Source organism: Trichechus manatus, unplaced genomic scaffold (assembly GCF_000243295.1).
Source record: "Trichechus manatus latirostris isolate Lorelei unplaced genomic scaffold, TriManLat1.0 scaffold00077, whole genome shotgun sequence".
NCBI classification, from domain to species: Eukaryota; Metazoa; Chordata; class Mammalia; order Sirenia; family Trichechidae; genus Trichechus; species Trichechus manatus.
This window is the reverse complement of record NW_004444013.1, coordinates 12,389,614-12,415,825: the sequence shown is the minus strand read 5'-3', so window position 1 is coordinate 12,415,825 and position 26,212 is coordinate 12,389,614. Positions and strand designations below refer to the sequence as shown.

Sequence of the window (26,212 nt, the reverse complement as noted above, 5' to 3'; positions counted from 1 at the left end):
CTCATTCTATGAAGCCAGCATAACCCTGATACCAAAGCCAGGTAAAGACACCACAAAAAAAGAAAATTACAGACCAATATCCCTCATGAACATAGATGCAAAAATTCTCAACAAAATTCTAGCCAATAGAATTCAACAGCATATCAAAAAAATAATTCACCATGATCAAGTGGGATTTATACCAGGTATGCAGGCATGGTTCAACATCAGAAAATGTAATCCATCACATAAATAAAACAAAAGACAAGAACCACATGATCTTATCAATCGAGGCAGAAAAGGCATTTGACAAAGTCCAATACCCATTCATGATAAAAACTCTCAACAAAATAGGAAAAGAAGGGAAATTATGCAACATAATTAAAGAGCATTTATGCAAACCCAACAGCCAACATCATCCTAAATTAGAGTCTGAAAGCATTCTCCTTGAGAACGGAACCAGACAAGGATGCCCTTTATCACCACTCTTATTCAACATTGTGCTGGAGGTCCTAGCCAGAGCAATTAGGCCAGAAAAAGAAATAAAGCACATCCAAATTGGTAGGGAAGAAGTCAAAGTATCTCTATTTGCAGATGATATGATCTTATACACAGAAAACCCCAAAGAATCCAGAAAAAAACTACTGGAACTAATAGATGATTTCAGCAAAGTTATCAGGATACAAGATAAACGTAACAAAAATTAGTTGGACTCCTCTACACCAACAAAAAGAACTTCAAAGAGGAAATCACCAAATCAATACCATTTACAATAGCCCCAAGAAGATAAAATACTTAGGAATAAATCTAACCAGAGACGTAAAAGATCTATACAAAGAAAACTACAAGACACCATTGCAAGAAACAAAAAGAGATCTACATAAGTGGAAAAACATATCTTGCTCATGGATAGAAGACTCAACATTGTGAAAATGTCAATTCTACCCAAAGCGATCTACAGGTACAATGCAATCCCGATCCAAATTTCAACAGCATTTTTTAATAAGATGGAGAAACAAATCACCAACTTCATATGGAAAGGGAAGAGGCCCCAGATAAGTAAGAACAAAGTGGGAGGCCTCACACTACCTGATTTTAGAACCTATTATACCACCACGATAGTCAAAATGGACTGGTACTAGTACAACAACAGACACATAGACCAATGGAACAGAACTGAGTAACCAGACATAAATTCATCCACCTATGAGCAGCTGATATTTAACAAAGGCCAAAAGTCCGTTAACTGGGGAAAAGACAATGTCTTTAACAAACGGTGCTGGAATAACTGGCTATTCATCTGCAAAAAAATAAAACAAGATCCATACCTCACACCATGCACAAAAACTAACTCAAAATGGATCAAAGACCTAAATATAAAATCAAAAATGATAAAGATCATGGAAGTAAAAATAGGGACAATGCTAGAAGCCCTAATACAAGGCATAAACAGAAAACAAAATATTACTAACAACACACAAACACCAGAAGAGAAACTAGATAACTGGGAGCTCCTAAAAATCAAACACTTATGCTCATCAAAAGACTTCACCAAAACAGTAGAAAGACAACCTACAGACTGGGAAAAAATTTTTGGCTAAAACAAATCCAATCAGGGTCTACTCTCTAAAATCTAAAAGATCCTGCAAAACCTCAACAAAAAAATAACTCAGTTAAAAAATGGGCAAAGGATATGAACAAGCACTTCACCAAAGAAGGCATTCAGGAGGCTACCAGACACAGGAGGAAATGCTCTCGATCATTAGTCATTAGAGAAATGCAATCACAACTACACAGAAATACCATCTCACCCCAACAAGGCTAGCACTAAGCCAAAAAACACAAAATAATAAATGTTGGAGAGGTTGTGGAGAGACTGGAACACTTACACACTGTTGGAGAGAATGTAAAATGGTACAATCACTTTGGAAATTAATTTGGTGCTTCCTTAAAAAGTTAGAAACAGAAGTACTATACAATCCAGCAATCTCGCTACTTGGAATATATCCTAGAGAAATAAGAGCCGTCACAAGAATAGATATATGCATGCCTATGTTTACTGTAGCACTTTCACGATAGCAAAAAGATGGAAACAACCTAGATGCCCATCAACAGACGAACGGATAAACAAATTATGGTATATTCACACAATGGAATACTAGGCAAAGATAAAGAACAACAATGAATCATGAAACATCTCATAACATGGATAAATCTGGAAGGCATTATGCTAAGTGAATTTAGCCAGTCGCAAAAGGACAAATATCGTATAATACCACTATTATAAGAACTCAAGAAAAGGTTTAAACACAGAAGAAAACATTCTTTGATCGTTACGAGGGTGGGAAGAGAGGAAGAGGAGTATTTACTAACTGACAGGAGACAAGAATTATCTTGGGTGAAGGTAAGGCCAACATACACGACAGGGGATGTCAGTACAACTGGACTAAACTAAAAGCTAAGAAGTTTCCCGAATACAACCAAACACTTTGAGGGACAGAGTAGCAGGGGCAGGGGCCTGGAGACCATGGTTTCAGGGGACGTCTAGGTCAATTGGCATAACAAAGTTTATGAAAAGAAAATGTTCTGCATCCTACTTTGGTGAGTGGCGTCTGGGGTCTTAAAAGCTAGCGAGTGGCCATCTAAAATGCATCAATTTGTTCCAACCCACCTGGAGCAAAAGAGAAAGAAGAACACCAAAGATACAAGGAAAATATTTGCCCAAGAGACAGGAAGAGCCACATAAACCAGATACTCTATTAGCCTGAGACCAGAAGAACTAGATGGTGCCAGGCTACCACCAATGACCGCCCTGACAGGGAACACAACAGAGCGTCCCTGACAGAACAGGAGAAAAGTGAGGTGCAGAACTCAAACTCCAGTAAAAAGACCGGACTTAATGGTTTGACTGAGACTGGAGGGATCCAGGAAAACACGGCCCCTGAACTCTCTGTTAGCCGAAAACTAAAACCATTCCCGAAGCCAACTCTTCAGACAAAAGATTAGACTGGGCTATAAGAAATAAAATGATACTTGTGAAGAGTGTGCTTCTTAGCTCAAGTAGATACACGAGAATAAATGGGCAGCTCCTGCCCGGAGGCGAGATGAGAAGGCAGAAACGGACAGAAGCTGGTTGAATGGACATGAGAAATCAGGGGTGGAAAGGAGTGTGCTGTCACAGTACACTAGGGTCATATAACAATGTGTGTATAAATTTTTGTATGAGAAACTAACTTGAATTGTAAACTTTCACTTAAAGCACAATTAAGAAAAAAGAAATTACGGCCATCCTGGTGGGTGTAAAGTGACATCTTATTGTGGTTTTGATTTGTGTTTCCCTAATGGCTAACAGGAGCTCTGGTGGCGCAGTGGTTAAGAGCTAAGGCAGTTTGAATCCACCAGCTGCTCCTTGGAAACCAGATGGAGCAGTTCTACTCTGTCCTATAGGGTTGCTACAAGTTGGAATCAACTTGACGGCAATGGGTTTTTGTTTTAATGGCTAATAATATCTGGCATGTTCTCATGCACTTATTGGTCATTTATATATCTTTTTTGGGGAAATACTTATTCACATCCTTTACCCATTTTTAAACTGGATTATTCACCTTTTTATTATTGAGTTGTATGAATTATTTATATTCTATGCACAAATCCTTAATTAGATATATGATCTGCAAATATTTTCTCCCATTCTATGGTTGTCTTGTCATTTTCCTGTTGGTATGGTTTGCAGCACCAAAGTTTTTAATTTTGATAAAGTCCAATTTTTTCTTTTGTCGCCTGTGCTTTTGGTGTCCTATATAAGAAAACATTACTAAATCTAGGTCATGAAGATTTAATCCTATGCTTTCTTCTAAGAATTTTATGGTTTTAACTCTTACATTTAGGCCTTTGATCCATTTTGAATTAAATTTTATATATGGTGTGAGGTAAGGGTCCAACTTCACTCCTTTGCATATGGAAATACACTTGTACCAGTAACACTTGTTGAAGAAACTATTTTCTCCCCATCGAACGGTCTTGGCACCTTTGTTGAAAATAAATTCACCATAGATGTATGGGTTTATTTCTGGACTTTTAATTATATTCCATTGATATGTCTATCCACCCTTATGCTACTACCACACTATTTTGATTATTGTAGCTTTGTAGTAAGTTGAGGGCTGTAGCCATCAGTTTGTTTAGTGATCTTTCCAAACTTTTTGTAAAGAGTGCATTCCTTGTCATGAGCAGTCACTGAACACCTTTTCTGTTATCTCAGGGGTCAGCCTGATAGAGATTTCCCTAAATTTTTAATGCTTGGAGCCAAACAAAAAAACAAACGGATATAAAAAAAAATGCTCTCCTGGTCTTTGCAGACTGGACTGGCTCTGATTTGGGACACTCCTTAAATCTTAGCCAAGCTATTTACTACTCTTTCTTAGCCTTCACTTCCTGACTGAACAGCATCTAAAGATCAGGAGGAGACAAAAGCTTAAGGTTTTCTCAAGTCCTTTCCGTGCATGTTTCTAGCCCTGGGCATGAATATGAATAGCCTTTCAGATCTCCTGGTCTACACAGGAGATTTTCAAAGCTCCCACTGCCTCACGTGCCCTTGTCCCCAGCCTCTCTCTTTTCAATCTGTCTGCTGCTTGCCCCACTGGTTATCCCCTTGGCTCAGGAGGCTGTGGTTTGTATATACCTTTAACTGTTTTTGATAAAAGCTGCTGAGCAGGCCATTCCGACCCTGAGAAAGTTCCATGATGGGGGGGCAGAGTAGCAGGTGCGAAACAAAAGTAAATCTATGAGCTGATCCCTCAGGTCACCAACCAAACCAAGAAACACACTGCCGTCGAGTCGATTCCAACTCATAGTGACCCTATAGGACAGAGAAGAACTGCCCCATAGGGTTTCCAGGGCTATAATCTTTACAGGAGCAGACTGCCACATCTTTCTCTAGTGAAGTGGCTGGTGGGTTCAAACTGCTGACCTTTTGAGGTCGCCAACAGACAGGTCAAAACATAATCACGATTCTTACAAAGTCTACACTGCCCTCTTTGTCACCAGCAAGCTGCACCAGAAACGAGGGCTGCTGTCCCCATTGCTGCTTCTGTGCTGGGGAGTAGGGGGTTAAGTAAAAACATCACAATACTCTTACCAAAAACATCACAACACTCTTACCAAAATGTAGCAGCTTCTTTATTAAACGAGTCCTGGTGGTGCAGTGGTTAAGCGCTTGGCTGCAAACCAAGAGGTCGGCAATTCGAACCCAGCATACACTCCACAGGAGAAAGATGTGGCAGTCTGCTTCCATAAAGATTTTACAGCCTTGGAAACCCTATGTGGCAGTTCTACTCTATCCCACAGGGTCGTTATAAGTGGGAATCAATGAGATGGCAGTGGCTTTGGTTTTTTAGTTTTCTTCATTAAGCACTCCCCGGGTGGTTGTTAAGTTTTTTTTTCAATTAGACTCCAGAGCTCAGGAAAAGTTGATTCTGACAGTTTTGCCAGGTTAATAGTTGCTTTACTGGAGGGATGAGTTGCTGGACTTCCCTACTCTGCCATTTCCAGTGATGTCATTCCCTCGAGTGCCTAGTTTTTGTGAAGAACCAAAGTTTGGTGAACAAGGTGACTGACTCGACACGGTCACCGTAGAAGCCTTCGTTTTCCTCCACTCTCTCTCTCACCCTCCTGATTCTCTGTGTTCATTTGTGTAGTTCAGTCACCCAAACTGGAAACCTAAGAGTCATTCCTGACTCCTTCCATTCTCATCTCCCATATCCAATTAGCCATCAAGTCCTGCTATTTTACTTTTTAAATATTTAAGTCCATCCCCTCTTCCCCATTCACAACATCATAGCTCTAAATCTGGGGCCTTTTAATAGAGTGACTTGGACTTGACCCCAGCCTTGCTTTCCTTAAAGCTATTTACCATAGAGCTATCAAATAATGTAACTTTGGCCATGCCATTAAATTGCTTAAAAGCATTCAACAGAGGGAAAACCAAACACTAGGTGCCTCTCGATGTGATGCAATAGGAAATGCATAGCACCACCTGTGAAATATTCTTGCTAAAAAACGTTGTATGTGAATCTAATCAAGCTTTTAGAACTAAATTTTAACTTACAGGAAATATAAGGACAGAGGAACAAGTTAGATGACATTACTCCAGAAGTAAGATACACTACAGGTCAGCTATCCTGGTTTGTTCCCAATTAATGGGCCTTGTTTGGATCCTGACCTGAACAAAGTGTAGTGCACACTGAAAGCTATTTTGAGACAAGTGGAGAAATGTGATTGTGAACTGTTATCAAAGTGTCAATTTTGCTAACAGTAAAAATGACAGGTTCTCTGTAAGAAAAAAACATGCATATAGAAGTATTTAGGGATGAAATGATATACTGTCGGACTGGATTTGCTTTAAAATACAATAGCAATTTAAAAGCAAGAAAGAAAAAATGGGATAGATGAAGCAAGTATGGCAAAATACTAATAACTGTTGGGGTTTCATTATACTATTATTCCACTTTTGTAGGTGCTTGGAAATCTTCCTAAGAAAAAGTAAGACAAACAAAGAAGCTGTAATGGCTTTTCACTACTGACAGGTTAAAGTCTAAGTTTCTTAATATGCCATTCAAGGTGCCAAGTTCTAGCCTCTGGTACCTCTTAATATGCTGCATTTTATGATTCAGCAACAACAAACTGCTTATATTTCCCCATGTATACCCTGATGTTTGTTTTTGACACGTGGCAATTGGAAGGATTCCTTGGCTCACTAATTCATGGAGTGAGGGCTAGGTGGTAGGGAGAAGCAAGTGGAAGTCCCTGGAACACTCCCTCCCTACAAAAAATAATGCCAGCTTCCTGTGGGAATCTTTGACACTGGTGCTTCCATCAAAGACTTCAAAGATGCAGAGGTGTTGATTCCCAACACATCTCCTTCTGCTTCCCTGTTTGGCCTACACAGGAGAATGGGTCTTGGAGAAGAATAGCGCATTATCATAAGCCTAACCAGGTGCTGACGCCAACCGCAGCTGCTGTTCCAGATGCCATTTCTTACCAGAGTAGATAACATAGCCCCTGGCAACTGGTATGCAGCTATTGATCTGGAAAATGCTTTTATTCTCCATCCAATAAGCAGAGAACACCACAAGCAGTTTTACAAAGACCTTGATCATCTGTCATCCTGCAGGACAACACACTGTTCTGCTATTTGAATGACACGTAGATAGAACCTGGTGAATAGGAAGTAGCAGGTATTCTAGGATGCATCTTATATAAGGTACACCCATGCCAGAAGACGGGAGATAAATCCCTTGAAAACACAGGGATATGTATTTGCTATGAAGTTCTGGTGGTCAGGGGTGCCAGGATATCCCTGGCAAAGTCAAGCACACATTGCTGCGTCCTGTATCCCCTATCACGAAGAAGCAGCCCAAAGCTTGGCAGGCCTTTTTGGATTTTGGAAACTAGAGTTTACATTTGGTGCCTGCCTTGGAGCTAGTGCGGCCACGTGACTAAGTCTAGACCAATGGGAATGAGCAGAAGCAATGGCTGTAACTTCTGTGTTACTTACAACTTAAAGACAAGCTGCCTGCCCTGGTAACTTGTCTCTTTCTTTCTCCGTTCCTAGGGACTGGAACATAAATGTGGCCGCAACCCAGTCACAATCATGCAGACGAGGACTATACCTCGGGGAACAGTGAAGCTGTGAGAAGGAACCTGGGCCCCTGAATGACCTCGTGGGACAGATGTGCCCCATCAGCCCGACAAGGCTGGGCTATTTTGAGAGAGAAATAGACTTCTGTAGTATTGAAGCCATTGTATTTTTGGGTTTTCCTTCTACAGCAGCTTAGCCTTTACCTTAACTTAAGTAATAATATGTTATTATTTGTAAAGTGCTCAGCCACACAGAGAGGGCTAGATAAGTAATGGTTCTTATTATGTTGATTGAATCTTTTTTTATTTTGGAGGCTGGTAATTCTACTTAATATCTCAAGCCACCAGTATCCCAATCTAATTAAAATGTGTTACTTGCTTATTTATTTAGACAAGAAGGAGAACGGGGACCAACATTTACTGAATTCCTATGTGCCAGGCATTTTATATAAGTTACATCTGACTTTCAGCATAGCTCCATGAGGCTGCAGAGATAAGGAAACAGGACTCCAGGATTAGGTCACTTCCCTAAGATCACCCTAGACTGGGGTGACTTGAGAGCTTGTTCTCCCCACAATACACACTGCCTCCTCTGCCAAAAAGACAGGGCTGACTTGGAAGTTGAGAACCCTTCAGTAAGCCCCTCTGAACATTACTCACATAGATGTTCGGTACTTGATGTCGTCTTTCTCAGCCAGCTCTTCACACGTGAGACCATTGTGCTCTTTCCAGAGTCCCTGACACTTCCTACAGGTTTCCTGGGGATAAAGGACAGACACAAAGACAGATCCCGATAAGTGGACACTACACAAGTTTATGTTCAACAAAAAGAAAGGCGAAATGAGCTTCACTTGGCTTGGAGTCATTTAGACGCTCTCTCTCCCTCTCAAGCAGGGAGGTTTCTAAAGAAATCACTCAATAGAAGAGGTGAAAATCATTACATGGAAGCATGGAGAAAATTTTCTCTGCCCAGATGAAAAGGAAGAGTTGTACCCATCTCCCAATTTGTACAAAGCTTTCTATAATGCCAGAGCCACCTGAAAAAGTCACATGAGACTTAAAGTGACCTTGGATTTTTAAAAATACAATACCGTGAGCTGCTTGAGGACTGGGTCTGGATCTTATTAATCTCTGGAATTCCTACACTGAGTATTGAGTCTGGCACTGAGTTGATACTTTTGTTGACTTGAACTGCAGAAGGGTCTAGACTGGGTTCATAGGGGCCCTAAGGGAGACATTTCCTCAGTCACCCATTACACACATGGAGGACATCCTCCATAGCTTAGTTTCATTTACAAACATGGTTCAAAAAATCACCACTTTTATTGCAGGATCCTTCATAATTTATAAAACATTTTCATATGTGCCAGAAACTATCCCACTTCAGTAACGAGTTTACTGAAGAGCACCTACTATATGCCAGGTACAATGTCAGGGATTAGGGCAACACAGTGAGCAAAACATTCTTAGTTCCTGCCCTCATGGAGCTCACAGTCTAGCAAAGGAAAGAAATGTGAACCTGAAGACCACAGACAGAAACGGAAATCACAACCCTAGTAAAGGCAATGATGTAAGAAAGGGTGCCATGGGCTTTGACTGGCAGCCCAATCCAGTCTGGGGAGACAGTGAAGACTTGGGAACTGAAAGATGAGTCAGTGAGAGCTGGGTGAGGGTGGCGAAGAGAGGACAGGTACCAGACCAAGGGATGGTGAGCAAAATCTCTGGTTCCTGTGACTGGACAGTCCATGCAGGGCCTTGTGGGGTGTCATCATCAGCCTGACTTTCATCCGAAGACTGACAAGTTTTAACCATAGAAGTTACAGGAGCCGATTTGTGATTTTAAAAGCTTATTCTGTGTGGAAAACAGATGGGTGGGAGGAAAGAGCAGGAGTGTAGAAGGCAGGAGACTGTCAAAGTCCTCCAGGAAAGAGACGCAGCAGCCTGGACCAGGGAGGTGCGTGACCAAGTGATGAAAGTCAACTGATTTCAGAGACATTTAGGAAGTAAAACTAGTGGGCCTGGGGATGGCTCAATCATCAGAGTAAGCAGGAGGGAAGCGTCAAAGACGAAGACTAGATTTCTGCTTTGTGCAACCAAAGAGAAGGGTGATGCTGGGGGAGATGGGAACAAAGGAAAAGGAGGGCAGATGTTCAGATTATGATTTGATTTGGCAGTGTTGACACAGAGGTGGGACATCCAGAGGTGATGCCAGGCAGGGAGTTGAGTATAAATGTTTGGCACTTAGGAGGGGTCTGGCTAGAAAGTTACCACAGGCGATGTACTGGAGTATATCTTTATATCACTTTTAGATACTTCTCCTACAGCTGTATTCTCACACTTGAGATGGTATGTATACAAGGTAACAGTGTTTAATAGCAAAAGATTAAAAATGACATCTGTCCATCCATACAGTGAAATATTCTACTGTCATTTAAAAGAATAAGACAGTGCTTCAGATACTGTTCTTGAATTTTCCCTAATATATACTGCTAAGAGGACTCTAACAAGGCACAGAATAGTATGGATAGCATGCGACCATTTCTGTATAAATGTGTATGTGTGTAAGAATACAATCACGTACAAAATATACGTGAGAAGAGATCCAAAAATTGGTAATACTGATTGACCTTGGGTGGCTGAAAGGCAGGGATGAGACTTATCACTGTATGCCTTTTGGATTTTGTGCTATACAAATGTGTTACCTAATCCAAAAAGAAATAAAATTTAAAGAGTAAAAATGAAACAGGCTGCTCACAGAGAGAAGAAAAATTAACCGTTTGGTGGGATGCTATAAAAAGGCTTGGATCAATGGGTGGGGTAGAGACGAGCTCAGCTGAGCTTCTATATTTAAATACTGTTGCTTCTGAGGGATGTTGTTTGGTCCACGACCCACACTCCTGTCAGTAAGCAGAGACGAAGTCAGCAGTGGGCTTAATTCTCACCCACTCAAATGTACAGCAGCATAAAACCAGTGTTTAAAAGATCTTGTGCCCGACTATTCTGGGAAAGTGGAGGATAAACAACAGCTGGAGAGTAGATGAGCTGGTATATGAATCCTAACCTGCACAACAATACCCTACCCACCCCCAGAAGAGTAGCTGAAAACAAAAAAAGTACCATTAATCTAGTACTCTGCAGCATTCTTGGCAAGTCAGTTATTAATTCATGGAACCTTCTTTACAAGGGAAGAAACCCATTTTCTAGGTGAGGCACAGGACCACGAGGGCTAAGTGGCCTGGCCAAGCTGGAGGGGCCGTGAGGGGTCACTATGAAGCCACTGCTCATTTTCAGCATCACAGCTTCCAGCGTAGGTCAAGACATGGGTTTTCAGCCACGGTTCTCCTCATGGAAGGGCCCAGGGGCCCCAGAGAATAAAACTGAAATGTCTTTTGAAGAGACTACGTAGCTAGACACTGAAACCCACAATTAAAATGAGGCAAGCAAATCCAGGCCAGGCAAATTTCACATAGGGAACTCCCTCTTGGAGACACTCACTCTTTTAAACACAGTGTGTCTGACTAAACTGCAACGCTCTCCTCAAGCACAGCTAGACTTTGTCCTAAACCCAAGACATGCTTAAACGATGTGAAGCAGAAGAAATCCCCTTCAATGTTGATTTAAAACGAAGATAATCACATTCCTCAAAGTGAGGTTATAAGAAAGTCTGCAGGACCAGACTGGGAGACAGAGTACACACTGACAAGTAGCTTCAAACTAGGAAGGACTCTCACAGCCTAGGTTGCCACCACCTGCGTGTATTTCCAGTTGGGAGGAAACAGCTGGATTCACCATCATCCAAAATGCAACAATGAAGGCAGCACCTTCCTTCTTGATGAGGAAGCAGCTTACACACTGTTAATGTACTAGGGAGTGGCTGCCAGTCAGTGTTCTTTGTGACATCATGGGAGACTTCTGGTGAAGTTTTATGATGTCCCTTAGACCTCAAAACACACTAAGGTCTTCACTTTGCAAACATAAAGGAGATAACCATCTCTTCAGAGTCTCCCTTCACCCATTTTCTGCTGCCGACATGATATCTTACAGGCAAAGCAGAAGATTAAATTCAGTTTCTTCATATAAAGTTTCCTCAAAAACCAACAGGCAATATCCTAGATCATCACAAGTCTAGGCAAGCAGGATTTCCTTCCAAGCCGAGGAGGACGCAGTAATCTGCTGGCAAGGCAAACAACCCAGAGAAGATGGAGCCAGGAGGCCCGAGTCACCAGGACCTGCCCACTTTGAAGCTGCTTGGCCCTGTGCACCCTGGGTATTACTGTCTTGACTTCTAGCCTCGTCTCAGAGGCAGAACTCAGCAGAAAGTGTTCACTTATTTTTGAGTGGTTTCTCCATGGAAACTTCTAAATTCACTCTCCAGGGGCGAGGTGCTGGCATAGATACTGGGCATGAGGCTGTCAAATCTAACCTCCAAGACTCCAGCTCTCTGCTTGGACAACTTGGGACTCTAAAAATGGCTAGGCTGTAAACCCCCAAACCTCCTGAAGTGAAAGGTGAGGATCGGGCACCTGACTGCTCACTAACGCTTAGCCAACACCAGGGGCCGCCTGGCTGTGGGCATTCAGGCTACACGTCTTCCTATTGTCAAGAGTCACTGGTCCTCCCCAGAGCCAGGCCCGAGTGACATACAGACACCAGCCAGAAAGTCCAAAAATACACTACTTTTAAGAAGGGGATGCAGATATTGAGACAGATGCTGGAACTTTTGAGAATCCACAAAGCAATGTGGGGCTCGGGCAGGATCAGTGGGCTTTCCTTCTGTTCGTTAACGGAATCCCGACAACGGCTATCTTCCCCTGGGCAAAGCTGAATAAGGCTTGGTCCTGGCCCTTGAAAAGCTCCATCTACTGAGGGAGTCAGATACGTGAGTAAATTAAGACCAGAACAGTTAGCACAGCAGAGTTAAGTGTAATAGTGCGTGTACACACACATGCGTGCACACACGAGTGAAAGCAAAGAAGAGGAAGGGGAAGTCAGACAAGGATGAGGAAGTGACATCTTCACAGGACTGAACCGAATCAATATGCTGAACGATAAGAACATTCATGTCACCAACCAAGCTCTTCTCCCGCCTGGAGCTACAGGTCTGTACAGTCCCTTTCTCATCTATGACAGTCACTGTATCTAAAACTTAGAACCAGACCCTCAAATCAAAATGTTTCAACAACTAAGCATATTCAATATATTAATACTTCAATGAGCATAAAAGGTCTTTGTATCGTTAACTATCATTATTTCAAAGGATGATTAAATTCATTTCACCCATTTAAACTTTTTATACTTCTGTATGTTAGAACAGTTGTATATACACATAATTTATACATAAATGCATCTACGGGGTGGGGGGGTTCTCCGCTCTGCACAATTTTCCTGACATGACGAGCAATCAAGGAGTTGCTGATCTACTGTGCTAGGTACTGGGAAGTCAGGCAAGGGGTCCAGACAGGGCAGCAGTCCGTCCAGGCCTGCACTTCTGAAAGCTTCGATGGAGGGGAAGATGCTGAGACTAGAGGCAGAAGATAGGAAGCGACTGGAATCGTCTGTGAAAGAGAGGAGAATCCAGGCATTGGATAGAAACAGACTGGAAGAGGGTGAGAGACGACTGGAGTGGTTTCTAGGTTTCTGACTTGGGCCCCTGATGTGGCTGGTAAAACACCAACTCAGAAGTGATGCAGGAGGATGGCAGGAGGCCGCAAGGAGAACGGGTGTGTGTGTATCAATTTTAGACCAGCTTTTTTGTTGACTCACTCACCCACCCATTTGCTCTCCCACTATTGCTGAGTTTCTGTCATCTGTCAAGCACCATACTAGAATATAGCAATAAACAAATTAGACACAGTTCCTACCTCCTTGGAGCTTATGTTCAGTGCTGAACACAGATATTAAACAAATAAATACACAGTTTCAACCATGAAGAAGCATTTCAGAGGAAGAGCACAGGGTGCTGGGAGTGTATAAAAGCAGACTGAAAGTACACAGGGGACTAGGAAAGGCCTGTGAGGATGTGATAGTGAGGCTGGGCCTTGAAGGATGAGCAGGAGTTGGCAAGTCTTGGGGGAAGGGTGTCACAGCATGCTACAGGGCTTTCCTGCAGGAGGGCCCTGCACTTGAAAGCACGGGTGTAGCTGGAGCTCGGGGGGAGGGGACAAGAGGAGGTCGAGGGTGGACTGAGGCTGTTGGCAGGAGTCTGGATTTTATCCTCAGTGCAATGAAAGCCAGTGAAAGGTTTGGAGGGGATGGGTGCATGGCAAGTGTGATGATTTGATTCACATTTTAAAAAGATCCCTTTAGCTGCTGCCAGAGGAGAGATGGCTGGCAGGGGGCAGGACCTTGCAGTAACCTCCTCTCTTAACTAGGCCATGTAAATAACTTCTAGGGAGCAAACCCTAGAAGCCTGGGTTTGATTCTTGGCCAGACTTCCTCAATAGCTCTCCAGAAGAGAGGCCATGATCTAATTCCCTGACCAATTTGGGCCCAACACTGAGCCCAGCAGGGCAGAGGGTGACCTGTGACGGGAAACAGCAACTGGCCTGTTAAGAACAGAGGATCACGTGTTCCTGCACGGGTTAAGAAAGGGACTTTATTATTTTAGGTAGATGGTTCTGGCTCTTTAAATGACTTTCCCATTGTAGTGTGCCCTGTGTAGCAGGTCAAGTGCCTTCAACAAGGGTCTCGGCAGCAGCGTAGCACACCTCTCCACGTGTCCCTGCAGCACTGCTCCAGGGCCCTGCAGGCTCAGTCTTTTTTGAGATCCAAAGAAGAGCTGCCAGGTGCTGAAAACGGGTCCATCTTCCCTGATTGGGGTGCTTTAATACATGTCTCATTCCATCTCAACAGCAAGTCTACAGGAGGGTATTGGATTATTATCTTCCTTTTATTTTTAAATAGATGAGAAACTGGAGGCTCAGAGAGGTACAATAAATTGGTCAAAGTCGCAGAGCTGTGAACACAAATCTGCCGGATTCCAAACCCCACTGCTCTTTCCACTGTATTCTCACTGCGTGTCAGCATGGTGCCTGATGGCAAGAACAGACCATTGTTTGCTGGAAAAGGCAAAGGCGTGAGGCAATGAGACAAGCCCTTAGGTTACAATGGCCACCTTGTCTGAGGAAACCCAGATGAACAGCTCAGCAGGGCTGGCACAGCCAGGCATCAGGGCCCCAGGGCTCCAGGTGCAGCTGTGCTGGATGCTGAGTCCATGTGCTTCCTGGAGAGCTGGGAACGCCCCGTTGAGGCAGGATGGAGCAGGATCCAACCTGAGGACTCTGTTCCTGAGGGGAATGAGAGGAACCTGCTAATCAGAGTAATCTCAGATTGCAGATCCTCAAGGAAGGTGCTGTTCCTGCCACCTTCAGCCAGCCAGTTGCCTGTTGGCTAGAGTAAAAAGGAAGTGTATTTTTAGATTTCCATCACCCGAATAAACAAAGACAGGCTCAATGGAGCTTTCCATACCAGAACCAAGCAATCAATGACTTCTCTACTCCCTCAACTTTATTAATCCACTCCCTGGCCCTTAATTATAAATATCTGCCACTCAGCTCCTTGAAAGTGGCCAGAACTATAAACTATTATGATTTGCTAATTATACTGCTTAAGAGCACCACCATCCCCAAAACTGTTTCAGGTCAAAGTTTTGTTCAGAGGGATTCTGGAAATGGAGCCACTTAATGTCTGCACTGAAAGGAATTAGCATTCTCACTTGCCCTCCTTTAACATGTATGTCCTGAGAGCCAACTGCCCAATGAGGCTCTACCCTCATCAGGGGGATCAGAGAACAAAATCAAGTCCTTGTCCTCTCAGCGGGGACACTCCATCTGGGCAGGGGTATGTAGACCACAAATAGGTGAATGTATACTCTGTGAGAAGGCGAGGGGCACTGGAAGGAAAGCAGAGCAGGGTGAGGCAACAGGCAGTATGGACAGGGAGGGGTTGCTATTACATGGGAGAAGCTGCTCGCACTGGCCTCACAGTGTCCCACCCCAGCACCTGGGGCTGGCTAGCTGGCCTCCTGCTGCTGGGCCCATTCTCTTTCTGGATGGTCCTTTCTCTTCTGGCAAACACTTCCTCCTCAGTTCAAAACTCTGTTTCCAACACCAGCGGCTCTGTGAGGCCCTTCCCTTGCGCTGGACTCCTGCAGCACTTGGCTCACACTTCTAGGATAGCACTCTTCTTAGTGTCTTGCAATGATCTGATTGCATCACACCGATCCGGAAGCCAAGCTCTTCTTTTGGCAACAACAATGTCCTGGTGATCATTCCAGATGGGATGGAGGATCCAAAGACATTTCCTGAGGGCCTATGTGGCCCGCTCGTGGGTGCACTGCGGAACCAGCAGACAGAATCCTGACCTCAAAGGGCTTCTACTCGGCCACACTAGTGGGGGGTCTCAGTTATCTGACCAGAACCAGGGGCTAAATGGAGGAAAAACTACAGACACAGAGGCTGGCAGGACAAAGAACATTCCTCTCCCCACAAGGCCCCACCCCACTCCTGGGGCTTTTGCATTTTACACTAGGAGGAGAAGGGAGACACATGAAACCTCTTAGTATACCAAACCCTACCCAAAAGAACATGATCTCCTCCCTCTCAGGTCTTTAGAGGTTATAATTATGAAAAAAATAACGATGATTTTATGAAATACAGGTTAATTCATTATTGTTTAAGCCTTAAGAATGAAGGTTATGTCTTTTTCATCTATTCCTTTTTTGGATCCCTAACTCTGCCCCATCTACCACATTAAACGGCAAAGAGCAGTTGTTACCAAGTAGTTAATGACCAAATGCTTGCAGATGGTGCTGAGAACATGCTGCATGTATTTTAATTACAGCTTTCTTTGTTGATTTTCTCCTAGAGCTTCAGTTTCTGTGGAATCGAATCGGTATCTCTTTTCATTCACAGAGGAGCTTCACAAATGGCGGCCTCTACAAAAGGGTGCACCAAGAACACTGCTTTCAGAGGAGCCCGAATTGGGAGTGACGACCTGCCTGTCCCAGCTCTGTCCTTCTCACCACTCCCTCCACCATACTACTGCCCCAGGACAGGGCCCAGGCTCCCCCACCTTCTCCCCATTCTCCTCTGACTGCACCCCATGGGGACAAGACAATCCTGCCTGCCTGGGTCCAGATTTCTTAAAGGACAAACACAATCTTCACATTAATTCTCTTAATGATGTCTTGGAATAATCCGATTACATCTCATCTCTTTAAACTCTCCTTCTAGGAGATGTTCCTGTCTTTCCCTCAAAGTAAATAATTTCTCTGAGGCAGGAGAACCTTTTATTTCTAAATGCAGAATTCAGATCTGGGCCTGGGACAGGCCAGAGCTTGGGACACCCAGCACCCTGCACCACCTTGTTGTTGTTCGCTGCCGTTGAGTCAATTCTGACTCATGGAGACCCCATGTGTGCAGAGCAGAACTGCTCCACAGGGTCTTCAAGGCTGCGACCTTTCAGAAGCAGATTGCCAGGCCTATCTTTCAAGGCACCTCTGGGTGAGCTGAACTGCCAAATTTCAGGCCAGCAGTCCAGGCTTAACTATTTGCGCCACCCAGGGACTCCTCCACACTCCTTAGTACTGAGGAAAAGGACTTCTTTGGGGACAATTGCACACTCTTCTTATTTTCTGTTGGTCATACATACATAGTAAGTAATAATGGTAATAAAAAACCCATTGCCGTAGAGTCAATTCTGACTCTTAGAGACCCTATAAGACAGTAGAACTGCCCCATAGGGTTTCCAAGGAGCAGCTGGTGGACTCGAACTGGCAACCTTTTGGTTAGCAGCCAAATGCTTAATCACTGCACCACCAGGGCCCCACACTAAATAACAGGGATTTAAAAAACTGTGCACTAGATGCGCCCCCTGCTGTTTCTAGGCACAGAAGCAGACTCTGGAAAGAGAAATCTCTTGTTTTCCTCCTGCAGATTAGAAAGAAGCTAGCACTTCTTTCCCGAGATCAACCAGGATTAGGTGACAAATTGGAATGGGTGGCATCAAATCTGGTTTCTGTGCTAATGCTGCCCCCTAGGGGCAGAGAGTGACAAAGGCAATGACTTTCCCTGGCTGGTCCCTAGGAGACATGGCGCCGCTGGAGAAAACACTGGCCACAACACCTGCTCATTACTACACTATGAAGACCAGGGCTTCCAAGATCAAGTGAGATGTCAATTCTTTCTGGAATGTATCAGAGTAACTACAAACAAAAATATCAATTCCCTCAGAGTGGTCAGTCAGACACTGATGATGGCTTCTTCTGAAAGCCCTTTTAGCAGGATCATTGTGACTATGTCAGCAACACCCAGGGCCATGCTGAGACGTGGACGTTTATACAGGAATCTGAATACAAACACACGAGTTCTTGCTGTGTACTTCTAACCGCTCTGGGCACTGGGGAATAAGCCAGTGAGCAAACAAAAACTCCAGTCTGCAGGGAAGTTAAATAAAGGGAGAAAGTGGGGAAAGAAGAAACATTAAATATGTAAAATACACAGTAAGACACATGATTACAAGTGCTAAGAAGAAAAATAAAGGAAGAAAGGAACTGCTTGGGTGGAGAGAGGGAAATGGCTCACAATTATAAACTGGGTGATCAGGGAAGGCCTCTCTGAGAAGCTGTACTTAAGCAAAGACTCAAGAAAGGTGAGGAAGTGGGCCTTGTGATGGGGGAGAGGGAAGAAATCCAGGCAAAGGCCCTGAGGCAGCAGGTGGTTGGGGGCAGAGGGAAACGAGGCAGGGAAGTTGAGAAAGAGCCAAAAGAATGAGGTGGGGTCCTAGAGGTCTGGCAGGTCAAGATAAGGGCTTTGGCTTGGGCTCCAAGTAAACAGATACAGATGTTAAAGCAGCCTGAGGGTGCTGGAAGGCCGTTTCCTTGTGACCAACCCTCACCTTGCCTCTACCACTCCCAGCAGATGCTCAATAAAAGTGAGGCACCAAAGTCACTTACAGCCATGATTTTTAAACTATGAATCTTAATTTATTGGTGGGTTGTGAAATCAATTTTGCAGATTACGTCCAGTGGGTTTTTAATAGAACAGAAAATACCGGAGTGTATTCTACATGGTATTTCTTTTGTAAAACTACTGTTTTGATCTCTCACACACACACGTTTGTTTTGTTGCTGGGTGCTGTTTGGTTGATTCCAACTCATAGGACCCCATGTGACAAAGTAGAACTGCCTCATAGGGTTTCCTAGGCTGTAATCTTTACGGAAGCCAACTGTCATGTCCTTCTCCCTGGGAACCAATGGGTGAGTTCAAACTACCATCCTTTTGGTTAGCAGCTGAGCGCTTTAACAGTTGCATCACCAGGGTTCTTCATGTGTTGGTTTTAGGGAAAAATATATTTCTTACTATATAGGTCACAGTCAAAAAAGTTTAAGAGCCACTGAATTTGGATTCATTCATTCATAACTCAAAAGGTTTCTGTGAAAGAGTGTGGGAGCTGCTCTTGAAGTAGGAACTCCCAGGGATTCCTGTGAGAAGTGAAAATGGCCACATCTCCAGTTACACTGGCAGCGCTGTTTCTAGTGAGGAACAATGCCCGAGGATTGCGCAGGACAGCCTTCAGGAGGCTCAGTAAAAAAGCAATGTATTAGGAAGTGGTGCATCTAATAACAGAACATTTCAAACTGTTAAAAATAAACATGGCTGTAACTTGGGCAAAACCCAGCCAAGGCAGACCTTGGTGTCTCTGCATGGCAACCACCAGGCTTCTTGGAGCTGTGCTGGCAGTCTCAGCCTGGCAGCACACTATCCCCATGCCACCACACACTCAAAGAGAAGTTCCAGATTTCAGGAAAAAACCAAAGACACGCCTCCTACAGCATGCTTACGTCCTGCATCTACAGTTTTTATGTTAGCTGACGAGGGCTGACTAAAGGCCCGCCACAGCCCTGAACTTGGAGAGAAGTCACCTTCTCTTCCAGAGTTAAAACGAGTAACTCCACATATATACTGGGGATGATGAACAACTGCGGAGGTGCTCAGGGAGCAAGACTGTGAAGTCACACGGGAGGTGTGGCCGCTGCCTCCTCACCATCCTATATGAAAGTGTGACCTGGTTATGTGAGGTCAGAAAGCAAGAGGAAACTGGGCCCGGCCAGCTTATGTACTGAAGGGCTTGTCCCAGCTCCATTACTGCAACTGTGACAAGTGGCCATAAGGTGATTGAATTCCATCTCCTGCCTTAGGATGACAGCTTGGCCTCCCTCTTGGAAGTGATGAGGGCCAACCAGAGTGTCTACCTGGCTGTTCTGTCTGTGACTGGAGGAGTGTGCCAGTTTCTCTCTTGGGGTGTCTATCTCCCTCTTGTGGGTTAGGTTAGGGCAGCCTGGCCCCAGCTTAGTCCTAGGTGCTCTGACAGAATATAGTTTCTGGGTCAGTCAAGTGTCAGACCAAACCCCTGGTCCTGGCACCCAATCACACGAGTATATAAGAATCACAGCTGCTTATGAAAGATGTCACTGATTCCAACACTGTGGCCAGGGAGCCCCAGGACCTGCATGTGGACAGGCCTCTCGGAATACTCTGCTGCAGATGGCTCACTGGTTACATTGTGAGAAACCCTGTCCAGAGGACTGCTTCTCTGGAAGGTCCTGGCCTTAGCAGAGACTGGCTTGCCTCTAGAATACTCACAGCTATTCCCTCAGTAGTGTGGTTTTCCACTAATGGAAGAGCAGATCAATGCTCATTAATCTCCCTCTCTCAGGAAATTGCCCGGTTTCCTTTTATGCATTCCTGAGTAGACCACTCTTCTTTGCCAAAGTCTGAAAGAAGGTCTTCAGGACACTTTGACTCCGGCCAAGGTCTGATGACACTCTACAAGCTGGAAAAGGAGCAAGCCAGGCACTGCCACCTGCCCGGAGCCACCTGTGAGCTGAAGGCGATTGGAACACTTCCTCTACTTGTGTGTCTGGCCAGTCTGGCCACAGGTCAGGAGGTTTATATAGCTGGGCCTAAAATAGACCAGCTCTGGTGACGGGAGGGCACCACTTAGCACTGTGCACAGGGTAGGAACGGGGAAGTAGACTTCATACCCAGTCTCAGGAGAACTAATTGTTTTAAGGTCTAAGTGTAGGTTCAGGTTGAGCAAGGCAATTCAGCTTTAATATTTCAGGGCATTTTGTAAAGCTGGCAGTGATAACTCATGTACTCAGGGCCAAAAAGAATCTTAGTAGTCTCACTTGGGGTTCACAACACTCCTCGGTGGAGGGCTGATAGGACTTGCTATGAAGGTTTGTCACCTAATCTTTTTTTCTTATAGGCAGAAGTTTCCAGAGAGGTAAACACCTTTAGGCTACCATCTCCTTATTATTACTGAGACATCCTACTTGCTTTTCTCTCTGGTGATGCCTTGTAAAATCCCATACAGAATTTCTGACACTTCTGCAGTCCTAGAGTGATATGAGGAGTCTCTGGTGGCGCAGTAGTTAAGCACTCAGCTGCTAACCAAAAGATTGGCAGTTTGAACCCACCAGCTGCTCTGTGGGAAGAATATGTGGCAGTCTGCTTCTGTAAAGACTGCAGCCTTGGAAACCCTATGAGGCAGTTCTCCTCTGTCCTATAGAGTCACTATGAGTTGGAATCGACTTGACAGCAATGGTTTTTTAGTTTTGTTTAGAGTGATATGAGGAGACTCTGGGTGGTGCAAAGAGTTAACATGCTCGGCTGCTAACTGAAAGGCTGGAGGTTTGAGTCCACCCACAGGTGACTCAGAAGGAAGGCCTGTCATTCTACTTCTGAAAAATCAGACACTGAAAACTCTATGGAGCACAACTCTACTCTGACACACATGGTGTCACCATGAGTCGGAATCGACTTGAAAGCAACTTGTTTTAGAGTGATATGAATCCAAAGTCCTGCCTAGTGTTGGGCTTCCTGGAACGAAGAGAGATATAAGTAACTGGCTCAACTTTGAGCTCCATTCATTCAATCACCAGGTGACACTCAGACAATTCTGTTGAAATTTTGTTAATTATTGGTGGGTTGGAATTGAAACACTCATGATAAAATCCCAAGTTAGTAGCAGCTTCCTGGAGCCACAAATGTCAGCTGGAACTTACAAAGAAAGGAATTCTTAGGTGGACATTCAAATGCAATGTATCACTACTATCCTTCTGGTATAGTTGGATTTAACCCTTTGATGACCCAATTATTTTCTCCTTTTAATTTTTTGTTGATACCATGTGTTTTCACTAATGGAAGGCATGCTGATTGAAGGACCAATTCAGAATTTTTGTTAGGATTTATGAATTCTGATACCCATGATCTGGTATCACGTACGTCCCAGCCAATGCTGGACACAGTATATCTTACCTATAGGAGTCAATGATAAAATCATTTTTAAAAATTTTTAAAATTTTATTTCTTGAAAATTTGCAAACCATGAGGTAAAATATGAAGGCACCTGGCAATGACTGCACTTACATTTTATTCTAGTTTTCTTCGTCTTAGCCTTTTTATTATCTTTCACAAAACTTTTCAAAATATGGTACAAGGTATTCTTCCTAACTGCAAAAGCAGTACTTACAGCCCAAATAAATAAAGCCAAACAATTTTTTTATCTCAGGAAAATTGCCATTACGATGCATTCTTCATTACTGCAAAAAGAGCTTACAGCTCAAATAAATACAACTAAAGGAATCTGAATTTCAGAAAAATTATCACTTCTCTGTATTCTTCATTATAACAAAACCAGTACTAATAGATAAGAAGCAGAAACAGCTGCCCTGGAATATTGCAGACCTGATCACAGTGATGTATTCCACCTGCTACATGTGGAAGCACTGATTGGGCCCTAAGATTGAGTTGCCTTCTCAAAGTAGAGTTGACCTTAATGACATGGATGGAGTCAAGCTTCCGGGACCATCATTTGCTAAGGTGGCATGACTCAAAATGAGAAAAATAGCTGCAAACGTCCACTGTAGAGGGTCAGTGAAAAAGAGGAAGACCTCCATGATGGATAGACACAGAGGTTGCAACAATGGGCTCAAGCATAACAACGACTGTGAGGATGGCACAGGACGAGGCAGTGTTTCATTCTATCGTACACAGGAGAGCTATGAGTTGGAACCGACTCGACGGCACCTAACAACAACAAGAAGATTGAATGCAGGGTAAGAATAACTTACAGACATTCGAGCCTCTTGAAAAACAGTCCTAAAAGATTGCAAAGACTCAAAAGCAGAGCAGGGAGCCAGGGACACCTGGAAATGGCAAATGGCACCAGGGAGAAAATGACCACTATGACTGAATGAAGACTTAAACAACAACAAAAAACCTGTTGCTGTCAACTCAATTCTGACTAAGTGACCCTATATTCCTGCGATAAGTACATTCTCACGAGAACACAGTAACTGTGAACATAGTGACAAGGCTAATCTTACAGAAATAAAGGCAAACCTGTCAGAAGCTTCCAAAATTCACACACCCAGGAGTCATCAACTAACACAATACTCATTCCACACAATAATGAAGCTCCAACTCTGAGTTCTTGAGTTTCACGCATTTCAAAAGGCTCCCACCTTGAGGTTAAACAGAGGACTACCTTTGCAAAGAACTCCAGAGGCATAAACAGTGGTTGGGATACAGTCTATCCCACTGGTCATTAAATGGTTTAAGGCAGGTTATTTGTGGTGCAAAGGGTTTGTGCTTGACTACCAACCTAAAGGTTGGTGGTTCAAACCCACCCAGAGACACCGTGGAAGAAGGGCCAGGCGATCTGCTTCCATAAAGATTACGGCCAAGAAAACTATGGAGCAGTCCCACTCTGTAACACATGAGGTCACCATGAGTCGAAATCAACTCAATGGTAATGGGTTTATTCATGCTTGCAAGTGTATGTATAGGAAGAACACAGCTTCCATATAGTTATAAAATTGGTAGTTATATTTCACGTGACTATGTTTGATACTGGGATTGGATAATGGGGTTTCTGGAAATGTAGGGAGCAGGAGAACAGGTTCTTGGAAGAAGGTGGAGGTGGCAAACAGCCAAGGAAGAGCAATAAGCTGGACAGGGAGTGAACGTTCTTCACACCATCTCTCCACATTGGCTGTTTTCTACACCTGCGCTTCCTCTTGGCCACATGTGTCCCCTATGTGTGTGCTTCACCTGCTCCTATCTTCTTGATGTCCCCACACCCCCCAGTCCTGCCCTTTCTCTGATGGCATTCTCTTCCCCTTCCAGACTGGCCTTTTTGAGGCAGGATGAGCCACTGTGGGCCTGCCTTTGCCTTCAAAGTGGCTTCTACTCCCTCTTTCTCAGGCCCCTCACAGCAATGCAGTTGCTCTAGCTTCTCTTACCTTGCAGTCCCTCAGACAGACACGCAGACATGTTTTGTTGGAAAGATTTTATGACTTACCACTCTAGGGGAACAGACTAGAGATAAAAACAACATACATGAAATCAGTTTTCAGATACTGGCTTTTTTTTTTTTTTTAAAGTAATGGTTTCTGGGCTGGCGTTTCAGGTGTACTTCTGGGCTGGTAACTGGAAAGTCCCACTGGATTTTCTTCCATTTTTATTTTAAAGCTCACCTGCTCTCCCACCTGCTGTCCCCAACTCCTCTGACACAAATACAGACAGCACAAGGTCGCAGAAAGAGCAGAGTGCTGGCAATTCAGACAACCTGGGTTTCAGTATCTCACTCAGCTCTTTGGGTCACTGCTGTGTAACCTGGGTGAGCTGGATGGTCCCTTCTCCGCGACTTACTCTTCAAAGCTCACCGGAGCAGTGCGAGGGGTTAAATGAGAAAACAAGTCCCCTCAGGTCTGGACCCTCTGGTCTGATGCCAGGCCCTCAGCAAGCTGTCCCTGGTATGCCTCACCACTCTGTCACCTATTCTGCACCCTAACAACGAAAGCATCCGCACTGAGCCTGAAGTTTCCTGTGGCTTTGGTTTATACACTTCCATCCAGTGAAATCTGGGTGCCTGTCTGTCTATTTTTCCCTCAGTTTTGCTAATAAGGTTTGCAGGGTAGAGTCTATGCTGACATCAACCACTTAAATATTTCCTAAGTGCCCACGGGGGGCGAACACAGTGCCAGATGCTATCAGCAGTGCTTGAAGTTACCAATACTGTGTGCTCCCATCATGCTTCAGAGAGTGGGTGCCCTTGGGTAAGAGGGCCTAACCCTGCAGCTGGGGACCCTGCAATTCCCTGCTTGGACTACAAAGCACCACAAAGCTTTCTTTACAGTTCAGGGCCTTCCTTACTGCCAGGGACAATAGAGGCAAAGAAAAAAAAAAAAAAAAAAAAAAAGCACAACAAGCCCTGGAGGCCCCTCTGCCTCAGAGTCCCCCCCCCCGCCCCAACAGGACAGACCTCCCTCATTCTAAGTGACAGCCAAGCCCAAGGCCATGGCCAGCTCCTGGCCATGGGACTGGGACCAAGAGGGCCACCTACTCTCAAGGATTTTTAGAATGACTTTCCTCCAAAGAGTTTAGCATTGTCCTGAGTTCTTTGCATAATGAGGTAACAGAATCCTCACCATCTTGTCAGGAAGCAAAGAGCACAACAAAGGTAAAGCAAATGAAGGGGTGCAGTTACTTCTGAGCTCCACTATCCACTCCAAGGGAGCCCTGGTGGTGCACTGGTTAAAGTGCTCAGCTGTGAACTCACCAGCTGCTCTGTGGGAAAAAGATGTGGCAGCCTGCTTCTATAAAGATTTACAGCCTGGGAACCCTACAGGGCAGTTCTACCCTGTCTTATAGGGTTGCTATGAGTCGGAATCGACTCAGTAGCAATGGGTTTTGGGATGTACTTCAAAATTTAAATCATTCTGTTCTGGCGTCAGCTGAGGCAGTACCATAACATGACATTTAATTCGTATCAAAGAGGAGAAGAACACAAATGGCTACCAGGCTTGCTGATGTGACAGCAATGACAGTCCCTCTTCTCTGGTGCTCGAAGGAAGGCCCTCTTCTTGACCTCAGTGCAGAGCTGAGGGTGGGGGGACAAAGTTGACACTACCCCTCACAAGTGCCATTTCATACAGCATTTTCATTAAAAAATAATCCTCTTCAGAGAAAACAGGGAAGGTGGGCTTTCAATGTTTTGTTCCTCGCTACTGAAACATGACAAAAAAGGAACCCTCTTTTGGGTGCAGGAGAAATGAAGTGATTTGAGGCTTGAAAAAAGGATGAAAAAACGTCGACATGTTGTCGTTTTTGGTTGCCGACTTATGGCAAACCCCAAGTGTGTCAGAGTAGAACTGCTCCTTAAGGTTTTCAAGGCTGTGACCTTTTGGAAGCAGATCACCAGGCCTGTCTTCTGAGGTGCCTCTGGGTGAGTTCAAACTGCCAACCTTTCAGTTAGTAGCCAAGCGCTTAACCGTTTGTGCCACCCAGGGAACCCAATAGGGGCACGTCAAGAAATCCAAGTGGAGGATTCCCTGCTTGGAAGGCGCTAAAATAGGGACCTGAGCACTGACCCCAGAATAGAAACACCTCTTGATGAATAGGGAGGCACACTACTCTTCCAACACCTACTGCCTTCCTTCTCCCAGGTCACAGGCTCTGGCAATTCCAATTACGCTGTGACTTAGACATAGCTTTGTTACTAGCAAGAGTACAACAGGATTTGG

General features: G+C 44.3%; 1 protein-coding gene across 1 annotated transcript in view; it reads right to left on the bottom strand.

Annotated features, from left to right (window-relative positions):
• Positions 1-26,212, bottom strand: part of RNF216 (ring finger protein 216) — a 150,203-nt gene that overhangs the window by 27,805 nt on the left and 96,186 nt on the right. Inside the window, exon 14 of the mRNA XM_004380829.2 lies at positions 8,278-8,375. Coding sequence (XP_004380886.1) covers positions 8,278-8,375 — 98 coding nt within the window. The remainder of the gene's footprint in view (positions 1-8,277; positions 8,376-26,212) is intronic.